Raw genomic sequence first — 23,460 nt, 5'->3', positions numbered from 1 at the left:
TTTATAAGAAATTTCTAAACTCTTTTCCAGAGTGGCTGTATCATTTTACATTTTTTTAGCCATTCTGATAAATCATTACCTTATTGTGGTCATAATTCACATTCCCTGATGACTTATGAAGTTTAACATCTTTTCATGTGCTTACTTGCCATCCATATATCCTCTTTAGTCAAACGTCCATGTCTTTTGCCTATTTTCTAGTTGGATTGTTTATTATTGAGTTTTGAGCACATTTTATATATTCCAGATTGATCAGACATATGGTTTGCAAATAATTTCTCTCAATTTGTAGCTTGTCTTTTCCTCTTCTTAAATTTTTTCCAGAACAATATGTTTTAATTTTGATGAAGTCCAATATATCAATTTTTTTCCTTTTATGGATTGTGTTTTTTGGGTGAAGTCCAAGAACTTGTTGCCTAGCCCGAGATCCTGAAGATTTTTCTCCTATGACTTTTTTCTAAGTTTTGTAGTTACGTATTACATTTAAGTCTATGATACATTTTGAGTTAAATTTTATATAACATGAAAAGTTTAAGTCAAGATTCATTTTTTTTGCCTATAGGTGTCTAATTGCTCCAGCATAATTTGTTGAAAAGGCTATCCCTCCTCCACTGACTTACTTTTGCACTTTGTTGAAGTCAGTTGGGCATATTTATGTGGGTCTATTTCTGGGTTCTCTCTTCTGTTCCATTGAACTATATGTCATTCTTTTGCCAATACTATCTTGATTACTACAGCTTTATAGTAAATCTTGAAACTGGGTAATTTGAGTCCTCCAACGTTTTCTTCTTCAAAATTGATTTAGCTTAATTAATTTTACACTGGATATTTTCATCTTTCCCCACTGCGTCTCCTGCTTTATTCTAGAGAAGAAAGTTCTCGCATAAGTTCTTCCTTTTCTTGTTGTAACTCCTGCAAATGCTGTTGATTTTGCTCCAATCTGTCCTCCAACCACTGTAGAAGAGGCCCACTGACTGCTGACATCTGACTGCACAGATTCTTGGTAAACACTGAGCCATTATGGATCTTGGTTACTGAGTCCAGATGTGTAAGGCTGTGGATCCTCCTATATGCCTTCTGCTCCTCCTGGCACAGGATCTTGGGCATCTCTACTGCTGATTCAAGATACACATTCCCAATGGTAACATGAGGTACAATATGGATTGGGATTTCAATCCTCTCATACTCTGAGCTCTTTGGGGCCTGTATGGATTGGAAGCAAGTGTAGAGTACCTGGCCAGTCTTTGTGTTCTTATCTTCTGTGAAACAGGAAAAATAAGTCCCACAAAGCCTTGATCCATCATCTGGTACACGGCTTGGGTGCGAACATCAACATGCGAAGGCCAAACAGTTATATGAGGATGGGAATGATACCAGCCCACGACTCTCATGGGGCGACCTGTTAGTTCAGTCAACCTTTCTGCCTCTGTTGAGGCTGCAGACAGCTGCTCTGGAGAAATTTCTACTCGGTCCTTCCTCTTATCAGAATGTCGCAAAATGATGACAGAATGAATGTGAACAATTCTGATGGTGTCAACCTTCTCAGCACCTGTGTGCTTTTCAGTTCCAGCATATGCAAATTTGGAGAGGCTCCTTGTGTCGTCATTCAACTCCCCTATACACAGCCCCATCACCTCCTCCTTCTCTGTGCTCAGAGCGTGGTTGAAACAAACTGGGAAAACGTCGGACTCGAGAAGAATGGCCTGCACCGCCGACACCGCCATCTTGCTCCACCCTCGCTCACTTCCGCTTCCGGCCCGCTCTGCTCTGACAAACCGGGTGCTGCGGTGCAACCTCGCCTGCGACCCGCGTCCTGTCTTTAAAATGTTTATAGCAAACTCTCTCAGAGCACTATATACCTATAATGAGATAACATGTAACATACTTCCAAGACTTCAGGAAGTCCTCAGAATGGAGTCAGACTGCAAAACAACATCAGACTTGGAAGACACATTAGGCTGCCAGGAAATCTGGGTTTTTCCAAGGTCATTTCTCTCATTAACTAGTGACCGTGGCTAAGTCATTTGACCTCTCCAAATCTCATTTTCTTTATAGACAAAATGGAAAGTTTGGATTTGATTTTTAAATCTCTTTTTACAATAAAATTATTATTGTATATTAAGTGCTTTTGCTCTGTGGCAGGTGCTATGCTAAATATTAAATTCTCCACGTCTTTTGATTCTCACAAGCCTATGAAATAGAAATTTATTTTCTCTACTTTACAGATGAGGAAACCAAGGCTCTGAAATTCCATAACTTGCCTGAGGTTATCCAGCTAGAATAAGACCAAAGAATCGTTCTAAATTGGGTTAATCTGTGCCCATAACCCAAGTGCTTAAACTTTTGTTCTACAGCCTTAAATCATAAAATCTTAATATGTTAAGACTCTAATCAGACATACATGCAGATACATGGGATGGACACAATAGTATATCGTAAATCCAATGTAGAAATCCACAAGGTCCTACTGAAATAAGATGGAATACCTTAATGTGTGAGCACTCAGCTGTATTTCTGTCTATAGATAGTTCCATTAAAATGCCAACAAACAATTCTAAACATACCATGGACTCAATTACTAAATAGTTGCTGAGTACCTATGTTCTCAGTTCAGGATTCTACTCTGTAGAAGAGTGCAGACATTTTAAATGCCCTCTTCCTGAAGAGGTAAATAATCCAGTTGGATATAATCCATGTTGGACATACATTCATGACAATTTGAGGTACACACAACAAATGTTGAAGGAGTTCCAGGGAAGAATTTCAAATCTCAGAGTTATAGCAATGAGAGAACATTTCATGGATGAAGTAAATGAGTTTAATTTGACTTGGTGGAGGAAGAAAAGAGGAGCTTTACTGGCAATGGCAATGGTGGGAAGGTGTTGGTCAAGGGAGTGACATGGGACAACAGCATTTAAGAAAGTCTAGTCTACTAGTATTCAGGGTAGAAGCAGAAGTGTTGTGTGTGTGTGTGTGTGTGTGTGTGTGTATCTGTGTGTGTGCACACCTGTGTTTATATGGAAAAGAAGGGAAAGAGAGGCGGTACCTCATATTCAAAAAAGATTTTTAAGCATCATTACAAGTTTTTCCTTGTAATGGTTAAAACCTGAAACAAGAAATGCCAGCTGAAAAAAAAAGGAAGGACATACCTGAGAAACATTTTCAAAGTAAATTTAAAAAGATTTTTATTAATTATTACTCAATATTCATTTGATTAACCTTGATTGTAAACTTATTGTTCTTAGTCTGCTTGGGCTGCTGGAACAAACTATCCTACACTGGATGGCTTGTAACAACAGAAACTTATTTCATACAATTCTGGATGCTGGCACGTTTAATATCAAGGCACTGGAAGATCTGCTGTCTGGTGAGGGCTGATTCCCACCTGGTTCCTAGACGGCTGTCTCGCCATAACCTCCCACGGCAGGAAGGGCAAGGGAGTCTCTGAGAGCTCTGCTACAAGGGCACAAATCCCATTCATAAGGGCTCTACCCTAATGACCCAATCACCCCCCAAAGGCCTCACCTTCAGGTGCCATCACATTGGGGATTAGGTGTGAACATGAATCTTGGAAGGACACAGTCAGTAGCGCTTATATCCAGGAACTATGCTGCTGCCAGGGATACAAAGATAATTTGGAAAAATTCCTGCTCGCAGAAAGCTTACAGCTACTGAGGAAAATGGAGAGTTAGACACATAAACAAGTAAGTTTCCTAGAGTATGTACGTGAGGCTGAGTAGAGAGAGTCCACTGGTACAATAATAACCTCAAAGATCACTGATCACAGATAACCATAACAGACATAACAGAAATAAAGTTTGAATTATTACCAGAATTACCAAAATGTGACATGGAAACACAGAAGCAAGCGAGCACATGCTGTTGGAGAAATGACACCAATAATCTTGCTCAAGGCAGAGTTGACACAAACGTTCAATTTATAAAAAAAAAATATCTCTGACATGCAATCAAGTACAATAAAACAAGATGTGCCTGTACTTATATATCATATCTTCATTATTATTCAGTTTTAAATATGTTCTAATTTTCACTGTTTTTTTTTTTAACCCATGTATGTTTTAGAATTATATTGGGCATTATATTCAAAGTTTTCTAGTTAATCTTTTAAAATCTATCTTTATGATCAATTTTAGCAAGTGTTAAAAATACACTTAAAAAGAATATATACCCTGCAGTTATTGTGTGCAGTATTCTGTATTGATTATATCAAGAAAGTTAATTGTGTTTATATCTTTATTGATTTTTTCCTGCATGTTCTATCAGTTACTGAGGGATGTGTTTCAAATTTCCAAATAGATCACAGATACTGTATTTTTCTTTTTAGTTATGTCATTTTTTGCTTTATGTATTTTCTGACTATGTATTAAGTACATACAAATCCAAAACTCTTAAATTATTCTCGTGAGTTGAACATTTTAGCATTCCAAAATGTCCTTCTTTAGCTCTAGTAATGTCCCTTGCCTAAAATCAACTTTGGTATTAGTTTATATACAGTATCTGCTTTCTTTTGGATAGTCTGCATTGTGTATGATTTTCCATCCTTTTATTTTCAACACTTTTTTATCCTTTTATTTAAGGTACATATGAGTATCACATAGTTAGGTTTTTTAACGAGTCTGACAATCATTGTCTTTTAATTAAAGTCTTCATTATGTTTATATTTAATGTAATTCATAATGTATGGGGTTTAAATCTACTGTCTTAACATTTTTTGCTTTCTTTTTCTGCACCCTCCCTGTCTTACATTCCATTTTCCTTCTCTCTTACTTTCTATGTGATTAATCAAATTTTTTATTTGTATCATCTTATTTATCATGCTGTTTCTCCCAGTAATACATTACTATCTTTAGTGATTAGTCTAGAGATTACAGCATGCACCCTTGACTTATTAAAATCTAATATAAATTAGTAATTTCACTGTTTTCCAGATATTGCAAGGATCTGAGAATAGTGTAACTCCAATTACCCATCTTACTTGTATGCAATTATTATCATGTATCTTAAATTTACATATACCTCAAAGCCACAAAACTATTTATACAATTAATTTTCTTTTCTTTTTTAAATATATATATATTTTTTATTTTAGCATATTATGGGGGTACAAAAGTTTAGGTTACATATATTGCCTTTGCCCCACCAGAGTCAGAGCTACAAGCATTTCCATCTCCCACACAGCACACACCACACCCATTAGGTGTGAATATGCCCATCCCTTCTTCCCCAGTTCCACCTGCTCGACAGCCGATGAATGTTATTACTATATGGGCACTTAAGTGTTGATTGGTTAATACCAATTTGATGGTGAGTATATGTGGTGCTTGTTTTTCCATTCTTGTGATACTTCACTTAGTAGAATGGGCTCCAGCTCTATCCAGGATAATACAAGAGGTGCTAGATCACCATTGTTTTTTGTGGCTGAGTAGAACTCCATGGTATACATATACCACATTTTATTAATCCACTCATGTATTGATGGGCACTTGGGTTGTTTCCACATCTTTGCAATTGTGAATTGTGCCGCTATAAACATTCAAGCACAGGTGTCTTTTTTTCCTTTGGGTAGATGCCCAGTAATGGGATTGCTGGATCCAATGGTAGTTCTACTTTTAGCTCTTTGAGGTATCTCCATATTACTTTCCATAGGGGTTGTCGTACTTTGCAGTCCCACCAGCAGTGTACGAGTGTTCCTATATACATCAAATATTCACCCTTTATTTTGCTTGTTTTTTTAATGCATCTACATGGTTCTAACTGGATCATTTCACTTCAGTCTAAAAACATTCTCTCAAATCTTTGTTGCTTTGCTTTAGCTTTGGTAAGCTGAACATCTTCAAACAAGTATTATTATGTTTTGCTTAGATCTAGTTATTGTTGGTAGGACCTTTGGCCTGAAATAAGCTAGTCTGACATTGCTGGAGGCAAAAGTCCCACTAGCTGTCTCCCTCTCAGACGTTTCCCCCAGATTCATATATTCTAACACCTGCTGCACATCTCCATGTAGATGTCCAATCGCTCAAACCGTAGTGAAACCCTGGCTTCCCCCCCCCCCCAATAAAAACCTCTTTCCAGCTGCAGCATTCCCATTTTATTTGATGATAATGCCAACCTTATAGTTGTTTAACCCCAAATCTTTGGAGTCATCTTTTATTGTTCCTTTTCCTCCCATACTTCACATTCAACCTGTCAGAAATCCTGTTGGTTCTATCTTTAAGATTTATCTAGAAGCCAACTATTTCTCTCTATCTGTACTGTTACAACTGTGATCAGAATCACTATTATATCTCATCTGGATTATGACAATAACCCCCTGACAGTCTCCCTGAGTCCATCCCTGACCTCCACAATCTATTCTCAACAGTGCAGCTACAATGATAGTTTCACTGGTTAAGTCAGATCATGCCACCCCTCAGCTCACACCTTCACTGTCCATATGACCAGCCACAGAGCTCACTGTAACTTACGAGATCCTCCTAGATTGCCCCCCCTGCCTCTCTGACCTCATCTTCTACCATATTCCCTGTGCTCTATCACACTGGCCTCCTTCTGTTCTCAACGCATATCAGGCAATCTCATTCTTCAAACCTCTTGCTCCAGCTATTTCTTTTTCACAGAAGGCTCTTCCCCCATATAATCTACTGCCCAGCTTTTACTCAAGTCATTGCTCAAACCCCACTTTTCCAACAAGGCCTCCCACAACCAATCTGTTTAAAATACAACTCACCCCACTTCCGCATGGCCCTCTCAACCCCCCTTACTCTGCTATACATTTTCTTTCTTTTTCTATTGAATTTTTAACTTTCTAACATAAAATAAAATGTGCTTACTTTTGTGTTTTATTTTTCTTTGTTTTCATCTGATAGAATATATGTTCCAAGAAGAAAAGGGATTTTGTGTTTTTCACTGATTCATTACAAACATCTAGAACAATGCCTGACATACAATAGGCTCTCCATACATATTTGTTGAATGAGTCAATGAATAAATAAATGCTTTCCTCTTTTTACACGGTCCTGCATAGAAGAGGAATGAGATATTTGGCTATCTTGGACAAGGAATACATACCAATCCCTAGTGTATTATTGTCCCGTGTCTGCTGTAACAAGTTGCCACAAACTTGGTGACTTAGAATAGTAGAAATTTATTCTCTCACAGTTCTGGAGACAAAAAATCCAAAATCATTATCACTGGGCCAAAAATCAAGGTGTCCAGAGTCATGCTCCTTCCAGAGGCTTTAGGGGAGAAACCATTCCTTGAATTCAGAAGTTAGACTGGAATTCCTAGGCCTGTGACCACGTCACTCCAATATTCAAAGCCAGCATCTTCTAATCTCTGTTCTGTCTTCACATCACCTTCTCTGTGTATGTATGCATGTGTGTGTGTGTGTGTGTGTGTGTGTGTGTGTGTGTGTATGTATGTATGTAATCTCCATCTGTCTTCATTTATAAGGATACGGGTGACGGCATGTAGGGCCCACCTGAATAAGCCAACATAATCTCCCCATCTCAAGGTCCTTAATTCAATCATATCTGCAAAAACTCCTTTCCCAAATAAGGTAATATATACAGGTTCCCGGTATTAGCACCTGATATTTTTTGGAGACTGATATCTTTTGGGGGCCAGTCTACCATACCTGGGGATGATGGTATGGTGAATATAGCTCCCTTAGAACACCATGGAGCATATATGTTATGCCAGCCTTGGAATCCTTACTTTGGGATATTAGATTGAAGAGAAATAAACTGATTTTAAGCCACTGTTGTTTTGAGCCTTGTTGAGTTCAACCAAATTAAATCCTAACTGACAAAAGCTAACAAATCATTTTAATATTTTAGTTGAAATATCACAGTTACCCAAGAGGAAGGGGCACAGACTACCCCTAATGTCATATTTCTTTGCTTTACACTGGAATTTTATCGGATCATTGGGTAACACTGGTTATTCCATGTCAATCAGAAACTCTGATACAAAAAAAAATGTTATAACTTTAAAATAAAGTTTGGTAGACATTTTTTAAACCTGAAGTGCCTGGAGGATATAAAAATTAATATAAAGGAATCTGATTATTGAACTGTTTAGAACCCCTGCTCCATGTGAAAGCACACTCCATGGCTGAACAGTCATCCTCTTTACCTACTACATCTTCTCTAGAAGCCTAATAAGGAGTACGTTGCATTAGCCTAGACTGAGTCACAAAGACGTGAATGTTCACAAGCATGTTCTAAACAAATACCGTATTTGGTAAGTACAAGTGGACGGTGACTGACAAGCCTAGCTTTCTAAACAGAAAACTGCCTCTTTAACCTAATTGTAGAAGCTGGTATTTATTCTGACATGTTTTTCAAATAGTAAATTGACAAAATATTGGGCAATTCTAATTCTGCCAAAATAATCTCCAACAAGCCCTCACAGCTATCTTCAAGGGAAAGGTATTATTGGGGATTATAAATTTAAAAAGCATTAGGAGATTAGGACTGCAAAAGATAGTTGGGCAAGCTGTGGGATTCCCATGGACATCTGTGTTTGGTCATTGCCTTGTGTGTCCTATTATTAAGTAACTGTTGGGTAAAATATCTCAGGCCAAAGTAAACTGTATCACCTGATAGATGTATGCACTGAGCGTTATCGTGTAATAATTAACTGAGCTGCATTGACTCCCAATTGCTGCCCAAATGATCATACACAGACCATAAGACAGTGTCCTCCTTTTATTAAGATACTAAAAATCTTATGTTCTGGCTTTTTCTTTAAATTATCATCAATTAGCTTATTCAGAATTAATGCACGACCATCCAGCCAGCTGCCCAAGCCACAAAGGTTCTTTCCAGCCTTTCCTTCCACATCCAGTGGGGGAGGAAGTCTGAGCTATTTAATATCTGCACCTATGTGTCTCTGTCCCCATTGCTACCACTTAGGTCAACTCTCAAACCACTATTTCTCATCAGGTTCTATTGAGCTCCTAAATGATCTTAACACAGGCACTGATGCCTCTTTAGTGCATTCTCCACCCTGCATCCAGAGGCATCTTCTAAAAGTGTAAATGCATCATTCTTCTGCTGAAAACCATCTGGTGACCTACCATATTCTTCAAGGCCATTCATCACCTGCCAATACAGTGGAGCCATTGAGAACTTGGGCCCTGAAGCCAGAGAGTCTGGGTACGAATCCTGGCTCTACCACCTCCCAGCTGTGTGGTTCTGGGAACTCACTTCCTGTCTCTGGTTCTCAGTTTCCCCTTCTGTAGGATAATTAACACAATATTAATGTCACTGTCACATACATATGGCTGTGGGGCTAAAAAGAGAATAATGTATAAAAAGCCCTTAGTCCAGGGGCTGGCACGTAATAAACACTCTATAAAAATGAGCCGTTATCATGTCTGCAGCCCTGTGCTCCCCACAGTTGAAATTGCTTGCGCTCTCTCACGGTACCATTGTGTCTCTGGTTTCTGTCGTTACACATGCTGCTTCTTCATGTTGGAATCCCGTCTTCTCCCCACAACCCCAACATCACTTTCTCTGGCTGATTTCCACTTCTATCCTATAAAAAATCAGTGAGATTGAAAGTCCTCCTGGAAGCTTTTCCTTACTTCTCCCCGTCCAGGTTGAGTCTGTCCTCACGGAGAAGTTCATGCTGTGTTAAAGGCGATGTCACAATCGCCTGCCTAGGTGTCTTCACTCCCACAGGGGTCATAAGCTCTTTGGGGGACGGTAAATATAACTATTTAGCTCTGAATCTCGGTTGCTTACTGTGGAAGCTGCGTGACGAACCCACAGAAGTAGGGACTGCAGATGGTAAGTGAGGAAGGAGCAGGAATAAAGGTTCTGTAAAGTTAGATGAATACGAGAGAAAGAGGGTGACCAAAGGGTCCCGATGGTCACGTGTATAGTCATCTGCAAACACTGTATCTTTTTCTCACAGAATAAGTCCCCAACTAATCATAGCCAAATGCAGAATATGAAACCATATTAGCACTAGAAAGAAAACATGGGTAAACTCCTTTACGGCCTGAGAAAGCCCACAATATTCATAATTATGATTCAAAATCCAGAATCAATAAGGAAAAGATTGATAAATTTGAATATATATATACAAGCACGCACAGAAAGGTTTTGCATGACAAAAATAAAAATATAAGCAAAGTCAAAAAACAAAATAATATGTTTTACAAAATCCTATTTATATGATAGGCAAAGATTTATTGTTCCTAAGTACCAGTTTTAAAAATTAAGTAAAATTTTTATTTATTTTTTTTATTTATTTTTATTTTTATTTTATTTTATTTTTCTCCTCCAGATCACAGGAAGCAAAAGTAAAATTTTAAAATACAACATTTTTCCTGTCTGAAGCGTTTTTAAATGAAATAATATGATGTTCGAGATTCGCTTTTGAGAAGATCAAGCTTTCTCTCTCTTTCCACAGAAGTAGTGGATAAATGAGTAAGATTGACCAAATGACAGCTGTTGAAGACATGCAATGAATGCATGAAGATTCATTCTGTTGGTCTCTCTACTATGTGTGTAAACTTTCCACAATAAAAAAGCTTTTGGAAGTGCATTGGAAGAAAAAAATGCAATCATCTGAAGGTCTAGGCCAATTGAACTCCAACATTTACCAGTTTTGTAAAGTATATTTCTTAAGAACGGCCTTTATCAATGTTTTAATTTTCACTTTAGATTGAAATCACTATGTTCTAGGTTCTATTCAAAGCTAGGGTGTTTTATCTAGCCTGTTTTGTTTTATGAAGGGTCAGCAATGTTCAGGGAGGTGCTATCCGAGTTAGGGACCGCGCTTCCCAAATCTCAGGCTAGGTTGGAGGGAGTCAGAATGGTTCCCACCATCTCGCTTGCATTCCTGCCAGGCCAGGCTTCTGGCAGTTGTCAAAACCAAGACCTTACAAGACGCCTCGCAGGCCCTGGCCCACACCTTTGAGCTGCCATGGAGCCAAAGTGTTTCTAGTACGTACACATTTATATATATGTGTGTGTGTGTATAATATATACAACTGTGACGTGATTGTGCTGAAGCATCCTGCCCATCTCTCTACCTCCCACTGCTTCCCAGTAAAGTCTCCTTTGCTAAAGTATATCCTCTTCTGAACTGGTCTTTTCTGCTATTACTTGATATGATGATTGACATTTATAAAAAGGAAATGCCTTATGTCTCTCACTAGATAATTTAGATTTCTTCTAATATCCCCTGAACCTAGCATGATACCAAGTGGACACTCAATGTCTATTGATTCTTAGAACTAAAGCTGTAGGATTTCATGGTGAGGAATATGATTCTTGCAGAACAATTCAATGACTGTATCATCACAGGCTACTAAATGGTTCTTTAAGTGGCACAAAATGCATGAGAGCATTTAGTGTGTCCAAAGAAAGAGATTATCAATAATTGAACACGTGTAACAATTTCCACTTATCCACTCATCACTGTGCATTTTGGGTTTTCATTGCATCTTGCACACTAGTTTCAGATTTCAGAGTTATTCCTTTTAGATTCTCCTTTCAAATTACTCATATCCATCCCCTGCATTTTATCTCAATTTTCCCATTATCCCCACCCCCAGTTAAGGTCCTCATCACCTCCTTCCTGAGCTGGAATGCTTAACTGCTAACGGGAACCTCTCTTCCTCTACACTAGCGAGACCCCCAGCCCCCATGGCCATCTCCTACCATGGCCACTGTGCACTGATCAGAGTTAATGGTTCCTCAAGTTCAGGGGAAAAAATCTCTTTGAGAATCACTGCTTCAGTCAATTTTCCCTAAAATTTTCCCTAAAATGATCTTTCTAAAATATCCCTGTGATCAAACTACTCCCTGCTCATTCACGTTCAATGGTATTTCATTCTCACAGAATAAAAGGCAAGCGCCTTAGAATTTCCCATGACCTGACACATCTACCTGTAACCTCTGCAAACTTCAAGGTCGTCTATCCCTTATGTACAAAACACTCCAGCCTCACCTCCCTCTGGGCCTTTCTCACCTGACTCCACATCCAAAGAGCTGTGTACTGCCTGTGGTACATCTGAGATGATAACATTTTTATTTATTTTTATCATTTTGTTCTATCTCCATCTCGACACTAAACTTCTTGGACAGTAGGAAACAAATCTTAAAATTATTTTTCTCCCTCATGGTTCTTAACACATTGTTAGAATGTATAGTCAACTCAAGATTTTTTAAAAATTTGCTTACTTGATTCAGCTTAGCACTTTCCGTTATTCAGAAGCCAAAGATAAAGTGGCTACACAGGATAACCTGTTAGGTTTCTTTTTCTGGGTTTCTACACTGAGTCTCCTCCACGTCTGAGCCTGGAGATAGGGCTGTAGTTCAAAGGAGCGCATCTGTTTGCAAATGCATTTAAAAATCTCTGTTGGATCACTGAGCACAGTGCATGACTCATTTTCAGAAAAGTTAAATTTTTATGTTTATATAATTTTCCTGATAAATCTAAAAAGTTACTTTTATTTATTTTACGAATAAACAAATCTAACCATTATTAGTTAGATAAATCGTAAGTTTATGGTGGTACGGATCCTTGCCAGAAAGGTGTAATAAAACTTGGGAAGTTAAGATCCAATTCAAATTGGCAAGCCCCCTACATTTTTCTGTTAGAATTTTGAAAAGTCTCTGATAATAATGATTATTCCTTAAAAATCAAGATCATTTTAAAAGTACACTTAGGATGCTAGTAATTCCATGTGTATCTGAATTTATCTCCGTATATCATTCTATCCATCCACCCACCTAATATCTCTCTCTTTCTCTGACACTATAGGAAAATAAACAGTGTACAAATGAAAAGTGTTGCTCACTCTTGAACTGCAAAGCAGAATTAAGGATAAGTCTAGTCTAATGATTATCTTCTAAACAAGATCCGTTAATGCCTGAGGGTTTGATTTTCTTAAACATGAAAAAAAATGCTATGTCCTCGTATGGAGAGAAATCAAAGTTAAAGGCACCACTTTGCTCTTTTACGTGTGCCAAGATCCACATGCTGTTGCCAAAATAGGCACATGCTCATTTTTCCAGGGGTCCTTTTAGTAGGGCAGAGAAACTGCAAGACATTATCGCTAATTTAATGCCAGTAAATGTGTGGCACAAACCAGAATTTTGGTTCAACCCTTGATTTTATAATTTAATACCAATATTACTTACATTATTAGTTTTACTGGTAAATCAGGAGCAAGTTGTTGGAGTCCAGCTGTGACCCCGGGGCAAGAACTTTTTGCCTGCTGTCACCTTCTGACAGTTTTGGCTGTTAATTACCTCAATCAACTAGAACACAAGCACTTCTCTGTCTGCCAGCTGGCAGACTCTGCTTCAGAAATTGGCAGCTTGGGAAGATTTAAAACCTGTAAAAAGGGCTGCTATGTAAACAGTTTATTGTATAATATTCGATGACCACAGTGGACCCGCATCAGTAATCAAAGGTAGGCTCCCCTATTGGGCCTTGGTAGGTTAGCAAAGAAGACAGTTTAAAATACCTTTTGTTTATATCTTTTTTTATCCCGAAGAATATAAACTAGGGATTTCAATTCTGGGGGCATTATGCTGGTGCCTTGGAGGAAGTCAATCATTTAGTTCTGCAGAAATAAACTGGGACCCAATTAAAAGAAAGGTAAATCAGTGGTTGTGTTTACCTTGCAGAAATCACAAATTAGGTGGAAAAGCTTAAAGCTCACTACTGATAAGGGTACTGTATGGGCATTCACTATAAAAGGGAATCTATATGTGCCGAATGATATAGCTGATTATGCTTGCTGTGCTATTTTGTCCAAAATGAGTTTTCTAACATTTCAGTGATGTTAAAACATATTTTCTAAAACCATCCTCAGATTTTTGAGATTGTATCTGATGTCTCCTTTCTAAACTTCACAGAAAAAAATTGTAACTGTTAATTTGATTAGACCATCAAATAAATCAAAATGCTAAAACACAAAGCTGACTTGATCCTTAATTCTATGGATTCTATTTGAAGATTAAAATTCAGTCATCTGTTCTTTATTGATTTAATGGCTAGTTTCAAAAACCAACTGGCTTAAGTTTAAATCATAATCAAAATCCAAATTATTTATTTGTTTTAAAGGAAAAAAAAAACAAGCATAATACACCGTGATAAAATAACATTTAGAAAATTTTGTCAAAGAAATGAAACCAAATTAGTGTGCATTTGCCTGTGATTCATTCTCTGAGGCATTTTTTCATAATCCTTTCTAGAGGAAATAATAGCCTTCCTGACATTTTCCTGGGAACCTCTTTTCATGGAAATTATCAGATCTATTTAGAATTATTTATTTTTATTCAGGTGCATACACACACACACACACACACACACACACACACACACACACACACACACCACACAAACATTCTACAGTAAGAACGACAAAGACAACCCTATTGCCAAAAAGGTTTGAAAGCCCCATATCTGAGTAGGAGGAGTTCCTACAGGTTTTTAATCTTTGCCTTGCCTTCCAGGGAAGATCTAAGATCTGCCTGTCGTTCATTCTTTTTAACCTTCCTGAAGCATCTGTTGCTATGGTTATAGCAGATAATATTGCCACACAAAGTGAGAAGCACTTTAAGGGCACTATTTCTCACTTATTCTGTGCAACAGCCTTGCAAGATAGATTATAAAATTATCCTCACTTTACAGATAAAAGTTATATAATTTGCACAAAGTTAGGCAGCCTACAAATGTTAGGGCAGAGAGTCAATAGAAGGCTTTCTGACTCCTGGGTTCTAACTCTCAGTCACGGTACTGCACCCTCTCCCAGCCATCAGCTCTTTATTGACACTCTTGAAAGACAATTCCATTGCTGCTGTGCTTTCCTGGCTCTCCTTTCTTTCACCAGAACTTCACCAACTTTTTTCCCTATACATTAATATAGGGAAGGTTTTTTTCCATTCCCAGGGCTTTTTTCTATCCACTGTTTTCCTTTATTTCAGTAGCTTTGACTTTTACTACTAAACTCTTCATCACTTTCCTTGAGTCCCAGAACCCTCTATTTGGCTGTGGTTGCCTCTCTCCTCTCCAGCAAACCCACCCTTGCATTTGTAATCGCATCTCAGTTGCTGAAAGCCTATCCCAGATGGATCCAGTAGGAAGGCTCATGAACAACGTTTCCGAGAACTGGCATTCTGCCTTAGGTCAGATCTACTGCCATTGTTATGAAAGAAAGTGAAAGAACTAGATTCATATCTTGTTTAGAAGATAAAAGAATGAGTTCAGTTCATATGTCACACATCTCAAACCAGAAAAGTTTAAAGGTAGAATAATTGAAAGATAAGCAAGTATTTAACTTAGCTCAATGGAAAGTTAGGAAATTTATCATATTTTTCTTACCATTGGATCAATAAAATTGGTGATGCAAATGCTTCTTAGGAGAAACTAATCTCCATTACAAGCCTCAATTTAAAGCCTGCCAAACTTCAGGTAATAGATTGATTTCGAAGAAAGCAGGAAGTGAATACATAGTGAACAATGATTCAAAATAAAATAACTATATTTTCTAGCAAAGGTTAATATTGCTTTTAGAACTTAAGGTGCAGAAAATTCTTTTAAAAAGAGATTTTATACACGCAAATATTCTCATAGCAGGAAATTTTTACTATTTATGATATTAGACAATTTCCTGAATATTATGGTATCCAGTAACTGAATTTTCATTTAAATTTATTTTGCTGTTAGACCTCATACACCAAACATCCTATTAGTCCAACTAGTTTAATTGTATAATTACAGTATTTTTCATTCTTTTGATTATCACTTTAGATAATCTCTTTAGATCTGTCAGATAATTTTATCCTTGAGAGAACAGTTCTGCTAGGAAAACAAAGACTGTTGTTTGACTGCACAGGTCTTAGGACAATCATAAGTATTTAGATTCACAAAGCCAAGTAAACGAAAGTGGGTTTTGCCTTACTGGCCGCATGATGAGCACCAAGCTTCTTTTGCTTTGAACGAATATGGACTGTCATTTTAAATTTCCTCCCATAGTATGATATAACAAAACATTTCACAAATAGCTGGGAAAAATCAGATTCTTGTGAGGATTCTCAATATAGTTATTGTGGGTACTTGTACATAAACATTCAGACACACACACACACACACACACACACACACACACACACACACACACACACATACAGCCACTCTTGGAAATGAGGGAAAATATGGTCTAACAATTTCTGTGGAAAATGCCTCATTAACTCTTGGGCAAATTGTCACAGGAACATGCGGGAGCGACATCTTGAACAGGATGGAACCTTCTCATTAGTCATCGGTCATGACGTTAGAAACTACTTTTTCATGTGTTACCTACAGTGTTTAAAGTAATAGTGGTTCTGACTACAGAAAAAAAGCTGGAGGTATTTCAAAAATAAGGACTCAGATGTCAATTTGCAATTGCCCTTCACAGTAAATATATAAAAAAAAAATTTTTTTTAATTATGCTTTGTACTCTCCCTGATATTTTTGGAACTTTCCATGAATTCTCACGTATCTCTGTGTCATCCATACCTCTGTTCTCAATTAAATTCTCCAATGAATGGAAAAATTTAAATACAAGAAAAAAGAGAGAGAAGCTATGAGGGAAGAGAGAAGAAATAAAAGGAAGAAAGGAAAAAGATAGGAATTTAACGTTTTTAAAATAATGGTAAAACTTCCCTTCTAGACTCTATCACTCAAGATTTTCAACACTGACAATGATAACAAAAGTTTGCAAGACTTGAGTAAGTCTTTTGAAAAATTTTACTTACTCTTTAATTCACTAACTATATCCAGAAGGAAACAAAATTCAACTGGAATTTGAAGCTCATTTGGAATTTGATGTCATAGCCCACAGTTTACATGTGCACTAGGAGGGAGGAAGTTTTCCAAAAATTTGTAGAATGAGGTGTTTTTCTATTCTGGAAAAATCATCCATTGACATTCAGAAGACTTTTAAATATGCCATGATAGATTGTACCCATAGCCTTTGCAGCACTTGTATTTCGTCAACTAACTACACTAATATTTTAATTGGCAGTGGCGAAGGACAAGCCTCAGCCCTGTGAAAGCAGACAGTAACTTTGCAATTCACAGAGAATAAACTGGAACCCGAGGAAGGCTTGCGTGTGCCTCCTGTCCGTGGTGCGCTGGTGCATGCCTGTACCAGCTAATTTCACGTAGCCACCTTACTCCCACAGAAGGCTTTTGTTGATTTTTGCCAAATTCTTAAATCCATAATCAATCTGTTTACAATTGCCGAATAAACTCTAGTTCCAATATGAACATTGGTTAATATTTTCATTTACCTTAACAAGCAAGATAAAAGTAAACACATTGAAATATGTTGGAACTTCACTCGTTTTCCTTTGCTGAATCAGACAACGGTTTTCAAATATAATACTGGAAGGATATGTCGTCAAATTTTGCACTATTCTCATGTAGCAGCTATAGCTACAACATGCTTTTAAGTCTGATCTGCATTTTTAACATATCTCCCATTGTTTTCTTAAGTCTAGACCATCAAAAATAAATAAATAAACAAAAAAGCCTTGATTTTTAGCATCTGCTGATTTCTGTGGTTTAAGTCCTCCCGCTATGACAGAATTCAAGCTACCAACGTCCCTGAATGCGGGGTTTGAAAGCTGTATGCAATAGCACACCATTGCATACTATTTCCACCATACAGACACAATAAATATAAATAATCTCAAGAGCATAGATAATACTCGGATGTGGTAAATTAATTAGGAAGTAATGAATTTTGAGTATTACCTTTCCTTTTAATAAAATTTAATTATAAATTTGTCTAATCCTATTTTAAATAATGGCTGTCTTTAACAACCAGTTCACAGAATTCCTGAATATTTAACAACCTGCTCACACTGTGAGCCAGTGTGAACCGGCTTCCGCACTCCATTGCCTCCTATTCAAAATTCCCTGGGGACTTGAGTATGTGGCATTTTGTTATAGCTTCATGAATCTAAATTCCTGCCCAGGTAAAAGATTACTGGAATTACCAGAAAGGAACTTTGTTTAACTTCATCTAAGAGTATCTTACTTAGTAAATAAGTCCTAAATTTTGCAGATGCTTTTAAAACCTAATTTCTTAACATTATCAACATCTTCCAGCAATGTGTATGTACACACCACAGAAGAGAGTTTACATGGATTACATGCTACAGAGGCGTAAAGGCTTCCTGGTTCTCTGTTTCCATAACAGATCACAGTGATCAGAACAGAGGTGGCAGGAAAATAGTCTGCTTATTCTCACTGAAACCGTTCACAACAAAATTTATTTATAGTATAATAGAGCACCAGGGCCTATGAAATTACCAAAGCCCCATCTTTAAGGATGTAAGCAACGACACTTGGGTTTGCAGATCAGAGTGGGGCCAAAATTCTATCAAGTGATCAAGCCATATCAGAAAGCTAAAAGACGCTTAAAAATAAGTTATCTATTTAATTCTGACTCAAATTGTGCACCTGACAAATGAAGAGACAGTGACAAAGGAGAAGGAACAAGAGGATCAAAGAAGGTCTGGATCCAAATTCCAGTTGAGCCAGTATGGACCAAGAAACTTTGGGAAATGTTTGAACCAACTGAGCCCTCAATTTCCTCAAAGGTACATTAGAGATTACAAGACTTAGTCTACAGTGCTATTAGGGTTACACAAGGGACTGTGTGGACGCTACCTGGCACACAGTAGGAGATGGATAAGTGACACTATTGTGAAAACACATTCCCTTCTGCCTCACCTGACTGGTGGAGTGGAAGGTGGGGACCTCATAGAGAATAAATATTACTGACCTATCGAGATTCTTTTTCTGAGCAGACTTTATTGAAAGGCAAAGTAAGCAAAGATGTGCATCAGCTCCAGAGGCTACCTCAGGCCCCAAATACCCACATCACCTTGTTGGAGTTTCTCCTGTGGGTTGAGGCGACGCACATTAACTCTAGGGCTCTGAAGCTACGCGGTATTGGTCACCACCAAGCAGAGCCGCTAGCCACCCCCCGCGCCACTCTCCGCGCCACCCTCTGCACCACGCTGCCCCACAGCACTGTAACCAAGAAAACAGAGCTCTTAAATATCTGCTGTCTGCCACAGAAAGAGTCACAGTCCATTCCAAAGGCACAAGTTAGACGTGGCGATAACAGAAAATTCCAGGACAAATGCATATTTTACCTAAAATTGATTTCATTAGCCTTCGGTACCCACAGGACTTGTGAAAATGTATTAGTTTTGATTTCGTTTTCCTGAGAGTAGACGAGACAAAGAGCAGGTAACTTATTTTGGTGGGGCGGGGGGGAGTCACGGCCACCTGAACAGCCACCTCCCGGGAAAGCAGCCCCGGCAGCGGGAGGAAGGTGGGCCTGGGCGTCCCCAGCCCGGGACAGCCACGTGAGGAAGGGCAGGGCACAGCTGACAAAACAAAACCATCCCCTTTCCAGTTCTGTGTGAAAGCCATTCTGGCCACAGTCATAAAATCACTTTTTTTTTTTTTGGAAGCACAACGAATATTTTCTCGGCTATTCTCATTAATATAGAAATATCAACAATCTTGTAAATATTTCTTTAATTACTAGGACTCTTATTAAACTGTAGAAAACCATCTTCTGAGGTAACCAACAAAAAGAAATGCTCCGAGTTAAAATATCGCTTCATACATGTACGACTCTAGGAAAAATGTCTGAGCCAGCATCACTGAACTTGCAGATAAAGGGAACAGCAGCCAAGTGGGAAATTAATGTCAAAAAGCCAAAGCAGAGACAGCTCCAGGGTGTCCACACAGGGGAGGCCCAGGGGTCCCCCCTCCAGCTGGGAGGAGAACTAGGGGGCTGTCCTCGATGCTGTGCTTGCACCCAGCCTTTGCTTACCCAGTATGTTTGTTTAGGGCAACCTGGCACCAGGAGCTGGAGGGAGCCCTCATGGGGACTATGAGGGAGCTAAAGTCCCTACAAGACCAAAAAAAAAAAGAAAAAGAATCTAACATTTCTTTGCCTATACACCTGTAATCCTTAAAATGAGAAGGGAAAAAATATATAAAATTATGCACTTAGCTGAAAAACTTTACCCAATTCTTTTATTAGAAAAAATTAATGTACTCAATAGTCAATCAATATTTATTGATTGCCTCCAGTATGCTTGGCACTGGCATTGGCACCAGGAGGAACAAGATGTGTTCCCTGCTCTCCCGCTTAACTCAGGAAGCAGACGGGCCTGGACAAGCGAGTGCCGGGACTGGTTCGGGAGGACAGAGAGGGGAGGTCCAACCTGGGTCAGCGGGTCAGGGTCAGGGAAGGCCTCCTGAGGAAGTGGCATGCCAGGAGGGGTTACTGAGGCAGAAGCTGGGCGATAAGGGGTAGGAGAGGGGTGGAGGAGAACAGGAACAGGAAAATTCACCGCAGAGAGAAGCCAGTGTGGGAAACTCGGGAAGCAGAACCATAGGCAGTCCAAGGATTTCACAAAATCTTGTCTGTCTGGGGCCAGGAAGGTGGATCCGCCAGGGCCCATAAGGCCATGGAAGGCACACCGGTTCCTCCAACAAAGAGAACTGGGAATTGCTTCACAAGCATTAGACAACAAAGCATAGTAACTTCAGGGTGCAGGAAACCCTGAAGGCTGGGACAACAGTGAGAAGAACTAGAACATTTAGCAAATGGCACACATTTCCCATAGGCTGCTATCAAAGTGAAATATTTCTCATTCAGGATGGGAGGATGGGAATTGGGATTAAATAAATAACTAGAAAGTAGAAGCCTAGAGGGGGAGCCAGAGCTGGAACCCAGACCTCTGAGGAAGGGACAGTGGCCAGCAGATCCTGCTCATATCGGAGGGGACACAGCAAGGCTGGTTCTGGAAGTACAGGGAAAGGCTGGAGGCTGGGACCCACCCCGTAGCTAGGGGGAAGCGCTGTTGCCGGGTGATGCTGCACAACAGGGGGAAGACTCCAAGCAGCCCTGGCTTCAGGCCACCCCCACCCAGTGGTTCCCGGCAGCATCCCAGCCATATGCCAGGGTCATAAGGTCAGCAGGCTGTTGTCCTAGCTTAAGTAAGAGAAGGTGGTGACTTGGACTGGGGTAATATATACCAGTAATTTAGGAAATAAAACTGAAAGATTACTGATGGATTTGATTGGAAACTGAAGGAAAAGGAAGAAAAAGGATAACTCATAGATTTCACTTGAGCAAGTAGGCGGATGGTGAGGCCATGAACCAACATAGGGTTCTGAGTCGTAAAAGAGGATTTTAGGAACAGGAGATTAATTTGTGACACATCGAGTATGAAGTACCAGTACCTGTAAGATACTCAAGTAGGAAGAAGGGTTAGAGCTTAGGAAACATATGTGATCTAGAAATAATAGGATTGGAAACCATAGGTAGGACAGATGGTGGTTGAAGCCATGGAAATGAGTAACGAACGTGGCCTAGCAGAGGATATAGGTCACAGAAGAGGGTTTGGTACAAAATACTGGAACGAACGTTTAAAGGAAGCTGTGTGATAATGGGCTTGAGTCTCTTAACTGAGTACAGCTGAAACGTTCCTTCTGCTCATCCACAGGTACAGCATGAGCTGGAGAATTATCACACGCGTGTGAGAAACAGCAACACATCAACAGGAGAGAAGAGAATAACCCCGTCAACCAAGACTATTCTGGTTCTTTCTAAGCAATTAAAACCTAATGGAAGCGTAAAGTGTGATTCTGAATAAAATTACCACCATCTTTTTATCAACTACTATCTTCCACCACTGGACAAAAAAATGCGATTGAATTTGGTACTCCCCTTAAGAAATTCTCCTGTGTATCCAACTATATTTTGATGGGAAATTTTTTCCCCCTTTTTATATTAATACTTGATTTACACCCATCTCTTCATAGTCAAAAACTACTCTTTCATTAAAATAATATCAAATTGGTGTTTTTCTGTATTATTTTACCTTTCATTTAATCCTAATTCTCATCCTGAATTTCACCTTTTTAAAAATCTAGATTGTCTGACATTTCTAACTATCCCTAACAGAGGATGAGGTCAGACCTCTGCAACAACTATACATGGGTGAAATAACAAGGTTTTATCACATTTTTACATATTAAAGTCTACAAACTATATGCTAGGATGAAAATACAAATTTCACACAGTTTGCAAGACATTGTGCTTGACCTTTGTATTTTTTTCTCCCCAAAACACTTTACAATATGTTGTTAAATAGTGACAACCTCCAGAACTTCTCATTTTACTTGTTTTTGGCTCCTACGTCTTGTTCATAGATACTACAGCAAGGATTGGAAAAGGCAGGAGATTAAAAAAATAAAAGGCAAGCCTTCCTTTGTCATTTTAAAACATCAGAACCAAAATATATTATGTACATAAATACAAAGTCGGAGTTTCCAAAGTGGACATAATTTGCACAGCTCAATGTTTGATATCTAGATATATTTGTAACATCTCAAAGCACTCTGTGCTGATTTTTTTAGACAGATTTTACAGAACCCAGCTTAAGTTAACAGAAGTTGTAAATTATGTCTAAGTGGAATTTATAAACAAAAGTTAAAGTTGAGCATGCAAGGGAATATTGAAAAGTTTGCATAATGCTGTCAACATCTACAGTGCCAATGTTCATCCTTTCTTTTATTATTAGCTGAACTTTTTTCTATATACATGGATATATGTCTAAGTAAGTACGTGTGTACAGATTTATGTTTTCAAATGAAACAAAGCTGTGCAGTTATTATTGCAGGGGTCGGCTGGGCTCTCAGAGCACGTGCTTGCTCCGGCCTATGGAAGTACAGTACCGACATTTCCCTCTCGTAGCACTCTGAGCGTGACCCAAAGTGAGCCTGCGTTTCTGAAAAAGCGCCTGGAGAATACCAGTTCAATTTAGAAACTGCTCGGCGTAAGTGTTCGGTGGGGTTTGACAGCATCGCATCGGGTGATCAGATACATGTTCAGAAAGACCACAAAGAAAATTTGGAAATGTCACCAAAAAGTTTACATTAAGAGCAGTTTTCCTACAAAGAAATTGATTTTAAACATCATTTAAATTTATAACATGTGCCAGATTTCAGTGTTTTCTTACGTGACAGAATTTAGATGTTAGCACCCTGCTCTTAAGCTCTTTTAATAACTGATATGGGCTTTTTCTTGAATTGCAAATGTTCCTCTGCTATTGGACACTATTAAGCTAATGGCCGAACTGGAAATTTTTATATCATGGAGATGAGCAACTATTTCTCCTGGTAATTAAAATACTGTAATGTTGTTAAAACAATATTTTTAGATACATTCTTTCTCGTCTATGTGCTTTTTAATTCCTATTTCTGTCAGATCTTAAAATACGTGCATATGCGTGTGTGTATATATACACACACACATACATGATTTTGCATTTGAATTAGCCCTGTAATGTCTTTCAAAAAAGTATAAAATAATTTATC

The 23,460-nt window shown here is 38.5% G+C and overlaps 1 protein-coding gene across 1 annotated transcript; it reads right to left on the bottom strand.

Annotated features, from left to right (window-relative positions):
- Positions 1–858: 858 nt before the first annotated feature.
- LOC123638837 (lys-63-specific deubiquitinase BRCC36-like) lies at positions 859–22,947 on the bottom strand. The gene is given in 3 exon segments (XM_045552646.1): positions 859–1,277; positions 1,280–1,859; positions 22,819–22,947. Coding segments are annotated over 3 exon segments (1,128 nt in total).
- Positions 22,948–23,460: the final 513 nt, after the last annotated feature.

The sequence above is a fragment of the Lemur catta genome, chromosome 5 (genome assembly GCF_020740605.2).
Source record: "Lemur catta isolate mLemCat1 chromosome 5, mLemCat1.pri, whole genome shotgun sequence".
Taxonomy (NCBI): Eukaryota; Metazoa; Chordata; class Mammalia; order Primates; family Lemuridae; genus Lemur; species Lemur catta.
This window is presented reverse-complemented; position numbering and strand designations above follow the sequence as displayed.